This window comes from Lycorma delicatula, chromosome 5 (assembly GCF_047948215.1).
Source record: "Lycorma delicatula isolate Av1 chromosome 5, ASM4794821v1, whole genome shotgun sequence".
NCBI lineage: Eukaryota > Metazoa > Arthropoda > Insecta > Hemiptera > Fulgoridae > Lycorma > Lycorma delicatula.
In genome coordinates, this window is record NC_134459.1 from 57,940,866 (window position 1) to 57,959,860 (window position 18,995).

The 18,995-nt window shown below is 28.2% G+C and overlaps 1 protein-coding gene and 1 long non-coding RNA gene across 3 annotated transcripts in view; one reads left to right on the top strand and one right to left on the bottom strand.

Moving 5' to 3' along the window:
- Positions 1-15,434: 15,434 nt before the first annotated feature.
- The window catches only part of Tk (Tachykinin), a 619,288-nt gene continuing 615,727 nt past the window's right edge, over positions 15,435-18,995 (top strand). Inside the window, exon 1 of one of the 2 annotated variants that reach the window (XM_075366189.1) lies at positions 15,435-15,532. In XM_075366189.1, the coding sequence (XP_075222304.1) occupies positions 15,510-15,532 (23 nt within the window). In that variant the 5' untranslated portion in view covers positions 15,435-15,509. The remainder of the gene's footprint in view (positions 15,533-18,995) is intronic. The other variant, XM_075366190.1, reaches the window with a different exon arrangement.
- Positions 16,492-18,995, bottom strand: part of LOC142324984 (uncharacterized) — a 703,430-nt gene continuing 700,926 nt past the window's right edge. The window contains exon 4 of the long non-coding RNA XR_012756465.1: positions 16,492-16,514. This is a non-coding gene — a long non-coding RNA (uncharacterized LOC142324984). The remainder of the gene's footprint in view (positions 16,515-18,995) is intronic.

An 18,995-nucleotide genomic window follows, 5' to 3' on the forward strand; every position in this document is an offset into this window, starting at 1 on the left:
GAAAGTGATTGACGGAAAATTACGGCATTTATCGTGTCTACAAGAAAGTGAAATATATATATATATATATAATTGTATATACGAGAGGTGATCAAAAAGTAAGTTACACTCTTGCCGTGTTCTTGAACTGAAAGAGATATATTAATGTCTTGTGGTGACAGCACTGGTTTTGTTGTTATCTTCACGTTTCACACAGCAGCAATTCTGTATGACATTCAGTACGTGTGTAATATCGTTTCGTTGTCAATAGGGCGTGTCCTATAGGGGTTTCGTCCAGCATAGAAGTGCGTTCAGTAGTCCGATTTTTGTAAAAAAAAATTACAATTGTTGTGAAATTCATTTCCAAATTTTTGAAGTATACGGTGAGAATGCAGTGTCACGCCCCATGATCCCAAAATAGTGCCAAACGTTCAGAAACGGAAGAACAAATGTGAATAACGAACTGCGTGCTGGGCATCATTCAACTGCAAACACGACGGATAACGCGTAACGCGTGAATTAAATGATTTTGAGTAACCGGCTCATTTAAATTAGAGAGATTGCAAGTGAACTTAACATCAGTTATGGCAGTGTGTCTGCGATTATTCAGAATCAGCTTGATTACCGTAAGATGTGTCTACGATTGATGCCACATCTGTTAATCGGCAACCACCAACATCAACGTTTTGGGTCTGCTCTTTCTTTTCTTCAACGTTATTCTAGGACTGGCCCACAGTTTTTGAAACAAATCATCAAAGGCGATGATATCTGGGTACTTCATTTCACTCCTGAGACTAAACGAGCATCACATGAATGGTCACATAAAAATTCGCCGCAGCCATAAAAGTGAAAACATCCCCGCATGTTCGAAAGATACTGACAGTCTTTTTCAAATCTGAGGGAGTTGTTTACGTTGAATTTTGCCCCGAGGAGCAACAATCAGTGCTAAATCTTGCTGTGAGACTTTAAAAAAATTGCGTAAAGCCATTAAAGATCGAAGACCATTAAATTGATCGATGGGGTCGTTTTTCACGACCCCATCATTCAGCCTCATGTGAGAAAGGAGTTACTGCAAAAATTCAAGTGGTAAGTGTGGTCTCACCCGCCTTACAGCCCTGACCTAGCACTCTGTGACTACCACCTGTTTGGTCCTCTCAAGCGAGACCTCGGAAGGAAGCGTTTGTTTCGCTAATGATGATGAACTGAGGAAAGCGGTCCTTAAATGGTTTAAAGAAATTGAACGAAATTTATACGAGAATGGAATTGAAAAATTTGTCACAAGGTATGAAAAGTGTTTAGAAAAACTTGGTGATTATGTCGAAAAATATTTAGTTTTTGTTAAAAAAAAATGTCTTATAAATATGTGTTTGTTTAATAAGGGGGTTGTAACTTACTTTCTGATCGTCCCTCGTATAAAATTTTGAACTGACGGTGGTTTTGGGGCCTAGGTGATGTGAAACGCGAATATATGTCGAAATTTTCCGGAAGTGGAATCATGGTACCCATTACAATAGGTAGCTTTTCTATTAAATCTACATGAAAAGAGTTCTTGACAACTATTTGAAAAGTAGCAAGAATTTATAGACAATTCGATTTAAAAAATAAATATGATTCAAAAAAATATGTTATGTTTACTACTCTAATTTTACTTTACAATAAAAGCTTTTTCCTTTTTTTATGTTAGTATAACAGATAATAAAATTAATAATGTAAATATCGACGACTTTCATTTTTATCAAATAAATATCTTATAAATTAAAGTAAGTTAAAAGCATTAATAGTAGGCATAAATTATATTTGGATTTATGAAGACTTAACGTACAAGTAAATTCTAGTAGTTTGTTGCTTTGAAATTTAGTTGAAATATTCAGGCTTCGAAGACTAAAAGTTATCAAAACTTCAGTATCTTAGAACTAATTATACCGCCCGACATCGAACATACTGTTTATTATCTTCACAGAGTTTCTGAATTACAAAAGCTTACATATACGTTTAAGATTAGGTAGAATTTTAATACCATTTGTTGTTTATGCGTGAGAAATATTACAGTATTAACTTGTAGATTTACAGTAATATCAGCCAGTTGTGTTTATTAAAAAAATATTAATAGCTTACTACTAAAACTTGAGTCTGATCGGATGATTGAAACAACTGGATTAGATTACGATTCCTCAGCAATTTTAAGACGTTGATATAATCTAAATATTATAAAAAATATTTCTAGTTAATTTTCATTAATTTGAGTAACCTATTCATTTCTTTTATAAAAAATTGTAATAAATTAATTTTGCTACGGAATGTAAACAGTATATAATCTAAGTAATTTTTTTTTGGAAAGAGTAGGTACATTAATTTATAAATTTACTTTAATTAACCCTGGCATTTAATATCATTTTTATGAATACAAAGCATCTGAGTTGGAAATTGTACTAGTCATAATTTTTCTTAAAATAATGATTGTAAAATCAATCACGTCGATGAAAAGTGAAGGTATCGTTTTTGGATTAAATTGTACCTGTATGTATTTCGTAGGACTTGAATGGTGATCTAGCTTAGATACTTATTATACGCATATCTTATTACATTCTGAATCACCAGATAATGATTTTTTACAATTTAAACTTAATCGATTTGATAGTTATCTGTTTGGAATCGGTAATTTTATAATTAATTCGGCTTGGCCTCAAACTGCCGACTTTTCAAACGGGAAGACAAGCTCTAAAACCTCTGCACCATCACCAACGCACAGTTAATAACGATTAAATTACCTTAATGCTAATTAATATGATGATTACTTCTTTACAGCATTACATGGATTAATATCCAATTTAGATGTCAATATTGATGTGGCATGTTTTCTAATGATGTATATGTGTGTCGACCATAATATGGGTTATCCTTCGCTATTCTCTCTGCAGTCTGTTTAATGTCATTACCCCACGATTTATATCAAATTTATTGCTGCACGTATAAAAGATTGTATTAACAAAATTTATAACTCAAGTTCATGATTATTCACGACAGTTTAAAATTAAATTAATTTTAAGTAAAGTTAAAGATTAAGTTAAATTTAAATTTGAAAATTAACTTAAATTGAAATTTAAATCACGACATAGAAAAAATAATTATTTGATTTATGGGAATTCTTATGGTGGAGAAAAGTGAATGTAAATGGAAACGATCGCGATGTGTTTCAATCAATTTTTGAAGATTTGGCTTTTGGCGTACGAAATAAATATTTGTGTTTATATGCAAGTACAAATATTACTATTTCAGTTTCTACTTTTATCAATTTGTATATAATCATTTCGATTTTCAATCTTTTTTTAATATAACAAAATATTTTGAACCTATACTGATTTATTAAAAAATATAAAATAACAATGTAAGACTTCAAAAAATATTTTTTCCGAATCGCTGGTGCAATTTTATGCCAGAAATACACAAAAATATAAATGGGGGAAGATAAAGGACAACTGATGAAATATTGCTTATTTGTCATTTTATTGTTCTTTTTTAATTAAAATTCGGTTATTTTCTATGGATTCATTTTAACAAAGTATTTAAAAGTATAAAAATTAAAGAAAATTTAATCAATCTTTATAAAAGGTTAATATTTTTCAAAATTTTAAATAATTCACCTCCCTTTCTTGTCAAAAGTTACTTTTACAATTTATTCACATATAATGTGTTATTGCAAAAACTTTTCGGATGGTAAAGATTAGAGCAAATAATAAAATATTTAATAATTTCATAAAAGCATCTTCAGAATTTCAAATGGGGAGAGCACCATTTTTCCTCTGCCGGAAACCTTTTTTAATAATTTATTTGATGTGGTATTTTTCATAAAAAGAATAAATTAAAGCAAGTAAAAACTAAAATAGGAAACAATTTCATAATTAATGGTTTGCTTCCGACTAATAGAAAAAAAAAACTTGTACCTGGGAAAAACACAGGAAATTCAGTTACTTCATTTTATAATCTTGTTATTCAGTTACCTTCTAATCTTAAATCTGTGAGTGATCCGGGAGGAAGTAATATGTCTTATTAAGAATATAATTAAAAAAAAAAAAAAATGATTCGGTGATGTTAAAGCATTTCCCTAAAAACTTAGCTGTACCGTCATACTTGTTTACGTTATTTTATATTGAAATATCTTCTCTAATATCCAATAGTTTTAAACTGTAAAAATCTTCAATCATAGCTATTAAACAAATATTAAATAAAAGAATCTCTTTTTTAGTGTGCTGTAAACTTTAAAAATACTGTCGGTCCCAAGAATTATTAATTTCTAAAATTTATTCTAATTATCGATATCGAACAGTGATCGTAACACACTGTCGTTTGGCATCTAAGATAATTGAATGATATAAAAGTATTCTATATTAATCGTAAAAAGAAAATTGTAATATACAATTCAACGTTAAATACACCTGGAAACATAAAATTATATTACATTTTTTAAATTTATTTTTTACGAATTTAGCTCATTTTTTAAAATTAAAAACAATTGAATAGTTTTTCTCAAAGATATAGTATGCAAATCATTTCTGGTAATATTTATCTATTTTCACGTTATTACTGACATCTTTTTACCCATATGAGAAGTAATATTGTATTTTATTTGTTAGATGCAGATTAAAGGTTTTTTGGACTCCAATGACTGGAAGATAAATTTTTACTTATGAATATTATTTTGTATGCTAATATGTATATGTGTGTATGTATAAACTTGTAGACCATAAATTTTATCGTACGTGCAGCATATTCATTTTTATGATACCGGATTCAACTAGTCAAATACAAACTGTGGAGTGTTATATTTGTACTTCATTTTTTTCTTATATTCTAACAAGATAAAGTCATTTGAATATGAATTTAAATATGTTACAGTAGAGCTATAACACAAGTCATTCACTTTATTAAGATAAGTATGTACGCTTAATATAAAGTGGGGTTATATTTACAAAATTTTGAGAACATTGATCCCAAACCCCCCTCACCAGCTATATTGATCTCAAAATTTTACCAAAAAATTGCACCGTATACATACGGTGTGCAAAATTTGATCAAAATCGGTTCATCCAGTCAAAAATGATTATTAAGCTTCAAACACGGCAACACACGTACATACACACGTACACTTACGAACATAACCTTTCACTTTTTTTTTGTTTTTTGGCGTTCCTGGGCAATGAAACATCATAAAAACTTGAAATATAAATTGACAGGACATATATACATATGTCCTGTCAATTTTTGCATGTTATTTTAGGGTATTTCTTCAAAAATAAATTTAAAGGTTAGTTCAATTTCATTATTTCATTTTTGATTATTATTTTTATTTAAATATTACAGTAAGGTTAAGATGAAGATTTTTATTATGAAAAAAGGAAATGGTGTTTATAATTAAAAGGATTTTAGACGGTTAAGATTGTCTAGTTGAGCATTTTCCATTTTTCATGCTAAAGATCTTAGCCTTTACTGGAGCTTTAAAGTGATAAATATTGATAGGATAATTTTTTCTTTATTTTTCCCGAATTTCCCGTACAAAATTACATTTCTGTCGAAAATTCTATTCCAAACAGTCAAAATTTAGAATTTATTGGGTTATAACAGAAAAGACCCTGGAAATTTTGTAGCGTATGTAAAATGCCAAGCATGATCGGGATTGAAACCGGGTCCTCCGGATGAATGTTTGGATTGCTATTACTCCGCCATGGAGGTCGGTTATGAATAATACGCGTCATTATCGAAAATTAATGAATAAAAATTTAATTTATAAAGCACGATTTATACATATTTTTCCTTTTTATATTGTAAATAAGTTGTTAACTGTTAAGTGATGTAAATAGATTGTTAACAAATTTAAGTACGCTTAATCATTCTGCACTCTACCATTATGACACTTTTTATAATACTTCTACAACTACAATTGCCTGATCCTTATTAAAAAGTAGTAGAAGTTTTGTTTATACTAAGCGTTGGTTATTCGTTAAACGTAGGTCGAGTTAACTGTAAATTCGATCTTGAAAATTTCAGTTTAGTTTTATTTTTGTACAAATCTGCATTTGTAATTTTTATTTAAAATTATATTTATTTTTTTAAAAACAATAAAATTCAATCTAATATGAAATGACATACACTAAGGATACCTTTAAAATTCGTTAGTTAACTATAATTTGTTTAAATATTAATATATATATAACTTATATTTAGATAATCTGACAATCTTAAATATAAAATATTTTTGTGAAGTATTACATTTTATTAAACTATTCGTATTTGTTGTAGTCTATTATGCAGGCTCTCCATAAAGTCTTCCCATGATTACAAAAGTTTATTACAAAAAAACATTACAATTACAGCTGTGCGCTTTGTGGGAGAAGAAAAAAAATTACGAAATTTTTTTACCATGTCAATGAACTTCAATATGTGCGCCTTTTGTCACTCGTAGAATGACCAACCGATAATCAATTTCATGCCAGGTGTTGGTCAACATTTCTTCAGTAAAACTACCAACAGCTTCAGTTATTCTCGTCCCAGTGTCTCCAGATCAGGTATGGATGTTGCATAAACTCTGTCCTTAACAAAATCCCAGAGGAAAAGGTCTAAGGGAGTTATGTCTGATGATTGTGATGGTCAGGCAGTGGGACCGTCGCGCCCAATCCATCTACCATGAAGTGATTCGTTCAGAAAATTTCAAACTAGTAATTCCCAATGTGGTGGTGCGCCATCTTGCTGGAAAACTACCCTAGTTTACAAATCATTTAGTTGAGGTAAATTGCAAAGTGTTGCAGCATGTCCTGGTAAATGTTAACTGTTATTGATTGCTCAATGAAAAAGACGGGAACCAGTGATTCTATTGTGTATCAAACCGCACCACACATTCACTTTAGGGGAATCTCTAATTTTTTCCTTGCTAAAGTATGGATTTTCTGAGCCACATATTTTCACATTATGCCTGTTTACTTTCCCTAAGCGTGGAAAGCAGCCTCGTCTGAAAAACACACACGCTGCAAGTATTCATTATCGTTATCAATCCGTTGCAAAATTTCGATCGCAAAGACAGCGCGATGAGGGCCGTCATCTGGCTGTAGATGTTGCAATATCTGCATTTTTTACTCGTGCAACCTTAGTTTCTTGGATCAAATTTTGTGCACTGTTGACCGGGGAAGCCCTAATTTATGAGATGCACAACGGGTAGATTTGGAAGGGCTATGTAGAAATTCTTGCTGCACTTCTCTCTGATCTTCCACACTTCCGCTCTGTTCGCGAAAGATCGACTACACTTCTACTCTTCTTAAACTCTGCATATCACGCAACTCCACCCATGCCATCAGATGCTGGTCGTCCGTATTCCCATCTAAAATTTCGCTACACAGTAATCGTGATTTCGACTCGTGATACCACAACACACCTAGCGCTTTCTCCTGGATTGATGTCATTTTATAAAAAAAATTGATCACAGTGCTCTCTACTCTGCCCCTACCTATATAAAACCAATATAAAAAACTTAGTAAATTTTTCTTTTTTTTTTTTGATCACAAACCGCACAGCTGTAATTATAATAGTTTTATTTGTAACAAATTTTTGTAATGTGGAAAGATTTTATGACACCCTGTATTTGTACTAGCCAACTGTACCCAAGTTCACGAAGTCAATTTATCTTGGTTCTTACAATTACATTTTAATTGCTAAAACTTATATTCATGTTGTGTTTCTTATGTTGTGATTCAGAATGCTGAAGTAAATGTTATAATAGGAAGAATGTTAAATACTCTTAATAATTTAAAAATATCAAAGTAAGCTAATTCATTCAAATATGCGCAAACAGAACCATGTTGCAATATTGTGAAACAAAGTCGTTTCTTAGATCCAAATCCCAATCTTTTTCGTAAATATTTTTTTAATCTTTTCTTATAAAAAAGAAAAACCTTATACAGAATGAATAAAATATATCTATTTGTTTATCTGAATATTATTATAATTATTGATTTAACTAGTAAATAACCTAAATCCGTAGTACAGTACATCTCGTAAATGTGATGCAAATACCTGGTATTCTAACAAAAAAAAAAAGAAAAGAAGTCAAACATGCAAACAATCAAATGTTATCCGAACTAAATTAACATACATTAAGATAAATCCGACCCAACGAACATTAGGTCTAAACCACCTCTAATTCGAAAAAAATGTGCAAAAGAGCAGCAAAAATTAATATAATTTTGTAGATTGCATGTTACACATCATTCGAAAAAAATTCTAACCAAAAACATAGGAAAAAGCAATAAGTTCACAGATTTATGCCAATAAGCGGTAATGAGATATCCTTTATTGAGTCTATTAACAGTCTTAGGTACTCCTAATTGTATGTAAAAAATAAAATATTTAGCAGCTTTTATAAATATACTAGTATAAATACAAATCTTTTTAATGCGTTATTTTAAGTCGGTTTGGATTTTTAAATTTATTTTATTCATTTACATTTCTGTGACTGATTATTTGACCGCTTAATTTCCATTAAATACACAAACTTATTTAAAATAATGAATCTTATTTAAGCAAAAGAATTGTCTTAAGAAATACGAATTAAATGCTATATATGGAGTGTTGTGAAGACAAATGTGAAAGAGAGATAGGAAATAAATGAAACCATTGAAAACTGGGTATGAAATAAGATGCGCACAGAATGAAATGGGAGGACGGAGTGAGAAATGAACAGTGCTACAAGTCAGAAAAGAAAAGGAAATTGGGTTGGACATGTAAGGGATGACAATAGTAGTAGCTGTGAACGTACGAAGGAAGGAGAAAAAGAGGAGGTATGACAAAAAAGGAGGATACTGGGAGACAAAGGAGCGGATGAAGTCAACGGTGGTGTAAAGGACCTGCCACTCGGATATAACCGCATTGTGATGAAAAGACTATGTAAATGGTATGCTAAGGCCGGTTCACAATAGACAACAAAGTTTAAATTGAATGTCATCTTTTCAACCCAGTTCTACGCCCGCGGTAGAAAATACAATTTCCAGTATTTTGAATTTTTTATATTTGATGAGTACTGTAGTCATTTTGAAAAAAACCCACAAGTTTTCCGATTAAGGAAAAAATAATCTGGTAAAATATATTCATCAAAATTATTATCTACTATTTTTCTAGGTTTAACTTTTAGCGACGAATGACTTATGTGTTTATTTCCTTTTAAAATCAAACAATGCGATTTTTATAACCTATAAAGAAAAATTATAAGTTCCAGGAAAATTTTGGAGTTTAAACCGGTAATTTAGTTGTTAAGCAATAATAAAAATATATTCTTATTTTTACCTTATGTTTTTTCAAAGAAATACTATGCACGATATATCATAATATCTTAGTTTCTTTCAAACTTTAAACTTGGACCTACAAAATTTAGATTTTTGCCAACTTAGATATGAGCCAGTCGATCGATCATGTCTTGTTTTTTGAATTCGGATTAGGAGCTGGATCTATTTGAACATTGTGATAAGGTTCATTGTCTATGACTAATACAGATCTCGGTGACAGATTCGGTAGCAATGGAGACATAATCCATTTTTGAAAATTATAATTCATATCGTCATGGTAATCGCTCGTTTTTTTGGCCCGACTTAAATATTAGGAGAGCATTATCGATAAAACCGTCTTCTCCTCCCGCGTTAACTACTATTGCTCGACTCTCTTTAGAATCGCGAGATTTCAGCCCTTCTGAAGAACTATCGGTCCACACTTGAACCTTTGTGTGGGAGGAATGTGTATAGGTTTTATCTACCTATATAATTTGAGGATTTTCTTCTCTGTACCGCGTTATGAAGCGAAGATAATGCAACCTTATATCTCGTATATCATGATTCCCGATCAAAATTTTTCTGTTGTTTTCAGCTTTTTTTCACCGAAAGCCTAAATTTTTTCATGACTACACGAACAGCCCAAATCTCCCCTTCAAACGTTACCTGCAATGACGTGAATGAGAAATCATGTAATAAATATGACCATTATACTAAAGAAAATGCTTTTTTTTTTCATGAAAATTGGTTAAGTATTAAAAAAGTTAAAAATAATTTTCAATAGGGAGTTAATTCTCTCCCAGTATATATATTTTCGAATAACCATTTACTGTCAGAACGAGAGTGTATGTGGTGCATACAAAAGTTAGCCTTCAACCTGCTAACAAATATCCCGTTCGAATTTTGAAAATCAGACGATTGCTTGGTAGAGATATTATAAGGGCATTCCACTGTATCTCCTAAAACGGCGCCCCAGCTCCGACAATGATAGAGATACACAGTTCACAGTTCACAGTTCATTAATTCAATTCATTAAAGTTTGTGCTTCACTCAGGAAATCTCCACTATCACACACACACACGCGGGTGCGCGCGCGCACACATACAGAGAGAGAGAGAGTTTGAGAAAGAAAGAAATAAAGAAAGAAAGAGAGAGAGAGACACAGACAGACAGACAGATAGACATATTTTCTAGATGAAATATATCTAATAACTTTCCGATTTTATGCCAAGAAAAATGGGTAAAAATTTGGTTGTGATTGATCGAGTAGTTTTTTTGTTTATGCCGAACAAACAAAAAACCTCCTCCTCTTTATATATTTGTATATATATATATTATACAAATAAACTTATTTATTATACAAATTTTACTATTCATACAAATACACACACACATATATATATATATATATACTCGTATACTAATAATGTTGGCGAATTTGAATTTACTGAATAAGTAGTTTCTGTTAATTATGAATACATTTAGGTTAAAATGGAATAATTAGATTTAGTCTTAAAGTTCATCCAATTTTGTGTGGATGTATGGAGGGAATAAAATGTCTGGTATATAAACCTCTTTTTGGAAAAAGAGGTTGTTAAGTCGGAATTATCGTAATTCATGATGTACTGAATTTGAATATGTTTTTGTTTTAAAGAATTATTTCAAATTAAACTCCGATAATCAAATTTGGGCAAAAACTAATGACTGAAAATGAGTTATATCTTTGTATTTCAAGGTTAAAAACCTTATAATTTATAATTTAATTCGATTGATAAATCGCTGGAAGTGCTGACTTGCAAACTGAGTGAATGTACGGATACCGGCGCAGTAAATGATCAAATATGTTCATCAGATTATCCGTTGAACTAACGTAATCACATTTCATACTGTGTAACATAATATGGTTAACATGAGCAAGCACACAGGTAAATAATATCCCTTTCCCAAATAACAACGCAATCAAAACTTACTAGTTAGTAAATTATTTTAAGGAGATGTCTTATATATTATTTAAATAAATAATGAAATTGTATAAAAATTTTATACAAAAATTGTATAGTATTCTTAAATGTAAAATATTTTAAATTAAATGGACGGAAAAATTGGCAATGATAATAAATACAAAAAATCTGATATGGACACCACATGATTTCCTTGTACTCCTATTAAATTACGTATACACATTTTTTTAAAATGAAAAGTACATAAAATTTTATTTCATTAATAACTTCTGATATTTTTCATGTTTTTTTTTTTTTTTATTGTTATTATTGAATATTTTTTATGGTAAAGTTTTTTTTTACAGTCGGAGGTTAACAATACATTTAGTATAAACAATACATACATAAAGGTTAACAATACATATTAATAAAGCAATATAATTAAATTAAAAAAAAAAGAAAAAAAGGAGATGCAGTCGGATTTGAACCGATGCTCTTTCCTCTTGTACGATCCTAACATTACATTAATTAAAATTATACTTGGCTATAACTCTGGAATCACTGAAAATAAGTACGACTTATGATATATCGTTGAAAAGCTCTCAATGAGGGTTTATTACTGCAGTTAAAAAATCCAAAATCCAAAGCTTTTGGATTTTTGACTTTTTTGGACACTTTTGGACTAGTCGATTGCAATCAAAAGGGGAGGTATACAACTAGATGTTACAACAGTCCTAAATCCAAAATTTCAACATCCTACGGCTAGTCGTTTTTGAGTTATGCGAGACACATACACACATACGTACGTACGTCACGCCGAAACTAGTTAAAATGGATTCAGGAATGGTCAAAATGGATAATTCCGTTGAAATCTGAAAACCGAGATTTTTCGCGATTACAATACTTCCTTTACTTCGTAATGAAGATGTAAAGAGGCGGTTTACTTCATTTTCAACGGTTATTGACATAAATTAGCAAATAGTTCAAACAGAAAAATTAAAGTATATAAGACGACGCCGCATTTCAATTATATTTGATCAAAATCAGTAGTTATAGAAAATTACAATAATTAATATAAGTAAAAATAAAAAATAAAAAAAATATAATTAACTAACAAAATTAATAAAATATACAATATTTGGAAAATATCTACCTGCATTAATTTACCCGTAAAGGTTTAAACTATAAAAAAGTTGGATTTAAACTTTAACTTTCAGAAGATCTTTTTCGAAATTATGATGCGGTTCCAGAATAACTTTTATAAATTTTATTTACCAATTCTCATTAAAATTTTTCTCAAGTATAATTTATTTAACATTAAACATAAAAATATAATTTTAAGTAGATTTCAAACAACGATTTTGATGAATAATAAAATGACAATCAATTATTATATGTTTATAATTTAATTATGTAAGATTATAGTTTTAAATATGTTAGTCATAATTGTCCTCTTGTTCGGTACATAGACAAAAAACACTGGGAAAAATATTAAAAACGCAAAAATAAAAGGGATAAATATTTTCTTTTTAATTTCGGATATAATGTAAATTAATGTAATTAATTTAAAGTATTCGTAACGTATTTTATTTTTAATAACTTCCATTATAAAATAAATTCTACAATATAAACTTACTGTTTATTCATTATATACTTCATTCGATTGTTTTAAATCATTAAGGACTATTATTTTAGTTTTACCAAGATCTTTAATGAAGGAATGGTATAGCAAGTGTAAATCTGTGAACGAGCAGATCAAAGACTGACTATTTACACTTATTTGGTGAAAGCCCGATGTTATTGATTTGCAGACGAGTATAATGTTATTACATGAATGACTTACGTTTGATGAAAGAATATGGAAGTAGATACTGTAAAAATCTTCTTGTATGATAAAAAATATTTAATTTACGAATATAGCTGAATACATCCTGGCTGTAAATCTTCGCTTTTGATGGATAGATGTGTACGGATATGTTACTTAACAGACAGTAACTTAGAAGGAAAATGCATCAAAATTAAAATTTTTAAATTATTTAGGCATATTAGGTTATTTATTCTTTATGGAGAGTATTTGTTCTTTATAGGTACTACAGAGGTTGGACATTATGCAAACGAATTTTTGGAGATTGTACTGTAAGCTCATCCTTAGAAATCTTGAGTCGGTAATGACACACGATTCCGATACGGAGAAAACACTGGTAGTAACTGTGGAGAGCAGTAAAAAAAGTATATATGAACCGAAAGGAGGAAGGAAGTTAAACTTCCAAGAAAACTATTTCAATGGATATCCGAAGAAATACGAGCAAAAGTAGACGTAAAATTTATCGCAGGTATGTGCTCCGGGTCACTTGCTCTTTTTATTTATTAATGAACTGCCTCAAAATCGATACCCTATTTACATATGATACGACTGCTTCTACATCTAAAGATAATTTCTTAAAAGGGCTAAACAATTCTACGCCAGCAGTTCAAAAGATTATTCATGGAGTAGGTTGTAACAATGCCAATTTAATTATGGGAAACTGTTGTATCGTTCATCTCAGAAAGACGCAATCATGTGGTCAGAATTTAGATTAATAATAACGATGGTATTTCTTTTACCCGTAGTGTGAAAATGTTTTTGAATTTTTCTAACGACAAATTCTTAAGAGACAATCAAATTAATTTTTTTGCAAACAAAATCACACTGTAATTTTACGGTTGATAAGCATGAATAAATGTAGGCACTATTATGCTTACAGATATTCCTGTTTATTTCAAATTTTCTCTTCTCTCATAAAGTCAGAACGAGTTTTTAAGGTATAAAAATAGTCAATTAGATTATTGTTGGTCACCAATAAATATGAATCGCATAAACCGATATTTATTAAATTAAAAATCTTAATTTTTATATTATTTATTTACAATGTGCAATTTAAAAAAAAACAATAGTAATTTATTCCTAAAAAATAACAATATCCATTTTTTTCTTTATGTAACTCAACACGATGCTTCAGAATTGAAGAAAAAGCTGAAATTATGCTGTTATTTTTAATAAATTATTAATTTATTTAAAAGAACTTCTTAACAATTAATTTAAAATAAAATATGTATATTTTTTTTAAAGAAAAATATATTACTTTTCAGATGGTTTTTTAAAATATTACTGATTGAAAAAAATATAAAAACCTGAATTTCCTGCGTTCCTTTAACGTGTACATAAACGTTTGATCAAATAATTTTCTTTGATGCCTTCTGAATTGAAATTTTATCTTGCAGCATATACTTTATATGCTTTTAATGCATATATTTTATATTTATTTTAATGTGTATTTTAGTATACTGCATCAACAAAAAAAAAACTGGGACAGATTTTTTCTCTATCCATGGAAGTATTCTTACCCTTTCCTGACGATCTATATAATGCATTGAGAATAAAATATATATTTAATGGAGGCAAGCTATTGCGCCACCATAAAGTATTGATAGTATGATCATGAGATTTGGTAAATAAGAATAATTAGAATTGCGCGCAATGATTATTCGGATAGGACCTCGCTTTAAGCAAGGTAAAAATTTCGATCATTCTGAACATGAAATTAAATACATAAAAATAGTTTACAAAAATTCTCATCTTTGATAATTGATTTTTTACTGATTTGAATCAAGAAAAATACAAAATTCTAAATTTTAACTTCGTGATTTTGAAATGTGTTGTTTTTAACGGAGACAACGTTTAAAGGATGTTAAACCAAAGAACTATTAATTAAATACAGGAATTTATTTTGATAATTGTTAAATAACACGAATATTAATTTACGAGCTTAATATTGCATAAAAATGTAAACAAATTTATCTTAAATTACTTTGTATTAACATTATTCTGAATGACATTACATGTAGTGTTGTAATGTTAATATTTTCACTGATAAATAATAGTAAGAAAAAAATTTAAATCGTAACACAGCCCTATTCCTCGAATAAAAACAACATGTTTTTGCATACACACATAAACATGTAAACTAAGATAAGGAATAATATAACATGAAAAGTCGATTAGCATTTAAGAGGATTTAAGACGCATAATCGATAACGTTACCTTCAAATTGAGTAATTTATGAGTTTTGAGTTGTAGTGGGAGATATGCAAGGGGGTTGCAACAAGTATACGTACGTATATGTGCTATAAACGTTTGTATGTGTGCGCGTGAATTTTATAAAATGGAGGGGACAGTAGAGTGGGGCGGTTTTTGAGAGAAGGGACAAGTTTGAAACGTCGGGACGCTCAGAGCTCGCCGCGACGCCGTATGAGTACCACGCTGCTGCTCAGGTAAGCTGCGATTCGAATATATCCAAATTTACGCAAGTATAAAACTTCTTCCTACTACTCTACTCCTAGTAACATTCCAAAAAAAAAATATATATATCATTTGAGACAACATCTGAAAAAATATAAAAATTTTCCAGAAATGTCAAAATCCTTACAAGTATTTAATATTATTTTAAAATGAAAAATATCACCGACAACGTATATTACTGTACTTTCCTTTAGAAACACATTCTTTTTTAAATTTAAGTTTATAATTGCTGTTTTTACTTAAAAAATAAAAAAATAAGTTTAATTCAGAACAAGTTCCATTTAATTTTTTTTAAAAACAGTTTAGATATCTGAAAACATCACATCAGGCGTTTTTAGAAAGTTAATATAAGTTATAGTTTGTAGAAAGTTAATAGATAAGCATCCTTATCCAAATTTAAACAATTAAAACAAGGATTGAAATTTTACTTATTATTTATACATTTTTTTTTTTTAATTTTATTATTAATTATGTATTTCTACTCGTAATATAAAAATTTATTAAAAAAATAATCGAATAATAAACTATAAATTATTCCTTAATTTCGACATACTAATTGATAAAAAGCGTTAAAAAAAGCTCAAATAGAAATAAAAGTACAGAAATAAAATTAAAATCTTAATATCTTATTCAATACAGATAAAAATTCCTACTTAAAAAAAAACCGATTAAGTGACCTTATTTGTGATTCAAATATATAAAAATAATAAAGAAACATGAGTAAGAAAAAAACAATATATATTCATTTTTATTTGACATTAAATTATTTATTATGTGTAATTTAAAACAGCTAACCAAATTCCAATTTGATAACAATTGAGAAATTATTACAATACGGACGTAGTCTCTTAGACATAAAACTTTAATGACGAATTTTAACAAAATGACGATCAATTATTATATATTTATAATTTATCATAATTGTTCTCTTGTCCGGTTCATATACAGAAAACACTGGAAAAAATATTAAAAACGCAAAAATAAAAGGGATAAATATTTCCTTTTTAATTTTGGATATAATGTAAATTTTACAATACGAAAAATTGTAAATTAATATAATTAATTTAAAGTATTCGTAACTTTTTTTTAGTTTTAATAACTTCCATTATAAAATAAATCCTACAATATAAACTTACTTTTTATTCATTATATACTTCATTCGATTGTTTTAAACCATTAAGGTCTATTATTTTAATTTTACCAAACTCAGATTTACTCCTAGAATTTAAAGGATATGTTTTAATAATGTTTTATGAAATGGTAAACTTTTAGATACTTGTGGAAATAAAAAAATATATTTTTATTTCCACAATAATTTGTTTTGTTAATAATTTATTTCAAATATTATTCAGAACCTCTTAAAAATCATAATAGAGCAAAACAGTTTAATAATAAAAACGAAGAAAATGTTTTGCTTCACTTTAGTGATAAAATTTGATAAATAAAGTTGATAAACTGATATTTTTTAGAAGATTTAAATATGTTACACATACATCATCCGATATATGATTCAAATATATAAAAACAATAAAGAAACATGAGTAAAAAAATAAAATATATATATATTAATTTTGATTTGAAATTATTTATTATATGTAATTTAAAACAGCTTACCAAATTTCTATTTGATAATAACTGAGGAACTTTACAATACGGATGTAGTCACTTAAACTTAAAATTTTAATTTTTGACGAATTATATTTATAATATAAATAATTATATATTTATAATTTAAGTATGTAATATTATAGTTTTATAATTAATGTAAGATTAATTTAAGTAAGATTATAGTTAGTCATAATTATCCTCTTGAAGATGGCAGAATAGCCGAAAACGCTTCGGAAAATCAAATTAGAATTTGGTAAGCTGTTTTAAATTGTTATTACACCAAACGGTGCCATGTTCGAAAAACTAAATTTGAAATTATTTGCTGGGTAATATGACGTTATTTAATTTTAACTGAGGAAAAAAAATTAAGCTATCGTCATCGGGTAAAAGATAAAATAATGAAACCATACTGCATTAATGAAACAAATTAAGTTTCATACCTTCTTGAGTTTTTTTTTTAAATAAGAAATCTAGAAAAAAAGTTTCTTTAGTACATGTTATAAACAATTTTGCTAAGAATTATCCAGTTTACGAACCGACTCTTTATCTTTTAAATTATTAAAAAGGTGGTGACGTTTAACAAGATTCTTTTTAAAATTATGATTATTTTTAAGTAGATGATTACATTAATAAGCAAAAATTTTAATTTTTAAACATTAAAAAATAATATATTCATAAGAAAATTGTAAAAATTCGAAATAATATTCTAATAAAATATTTATGTAATATTTTGATCAGAATTTTTTAAATATTCTTTTTAATGAGTTTTAATGAATAATTTAACTTATGAATTGTGTTGCCATTTTATCTGAAATGGTTACACTAATGAAGAAATTGCTTTAAAATTAATTATCTTTAAAAACTTTTCTTTTAAAATATTAATTACTCATAAAATTATTAAAAAGTACGAATCCACCTTACCAGCAATTAATTTTGACTTCTTAAGATCTTTCAGTCCTCACGCTATCGTCAGGAGATTAAAATATCATTATAAAATAAAGTTAACAAACTAAAATATTAAGTAGTCATGACTGATTGCTAGACTGATCAGTCATGACTGCTTAATATTTTAATTTGTTAACTTTATTTTATAATGATATTTTAATCTCCTGACGATAGCGTGAGGACTGAAAGATCTTGAGAAGTTAAAATTAATTGCTGGTAAGGTGGATTCGTACTTTTTAATAATTTATTAAAATCAGCGGTAACCATGTTTGAGAAATTTACTCTTAAAATAATTTTCCGATTATGTCATATAACAGGTGAGGGTTAGTTTTTATTGGTAAAAGTTATATTCCTCTATTTTTGCGATTCTCTACTGTTTAAAGTTCCCTTGGATAGAAAAATATTAAATAAAATATTGCTTACAAAATATTACGGAGTATCATTTTGTTGATTTCGATCTGTCTTTAAATCTTAAGAAGAGAAAACTCGAATACAGTGATTGTTTTTGTGGCAGCTTCTCTGTTAGAAGGCGGATTCGATTCTATTAAATTGAATGAATTGGTGAGATTTATTATTTATATATATATATATATATATATATATATATATATGAAAGATGAAATTGTTTATTGTTTTATGATTATATATGTATGAAATTATTTAAATATTTTTTAGCTTATAAAAAATTAGTTATCAAAAATCCTCAGGAAAATTATAATATTGAAAAATTTAATTTTTATTTACTTTTTGGACCGCCTCAACCTAATTATTTGAAATATTTTATCATTATCTTTATTATTTTTATGGAGCGTTATCAAATAGTTTTTAATTTTTTCAGTTTTATTAAAGAGATAAAAAATGTACATTTTGAAATTTAAAAAT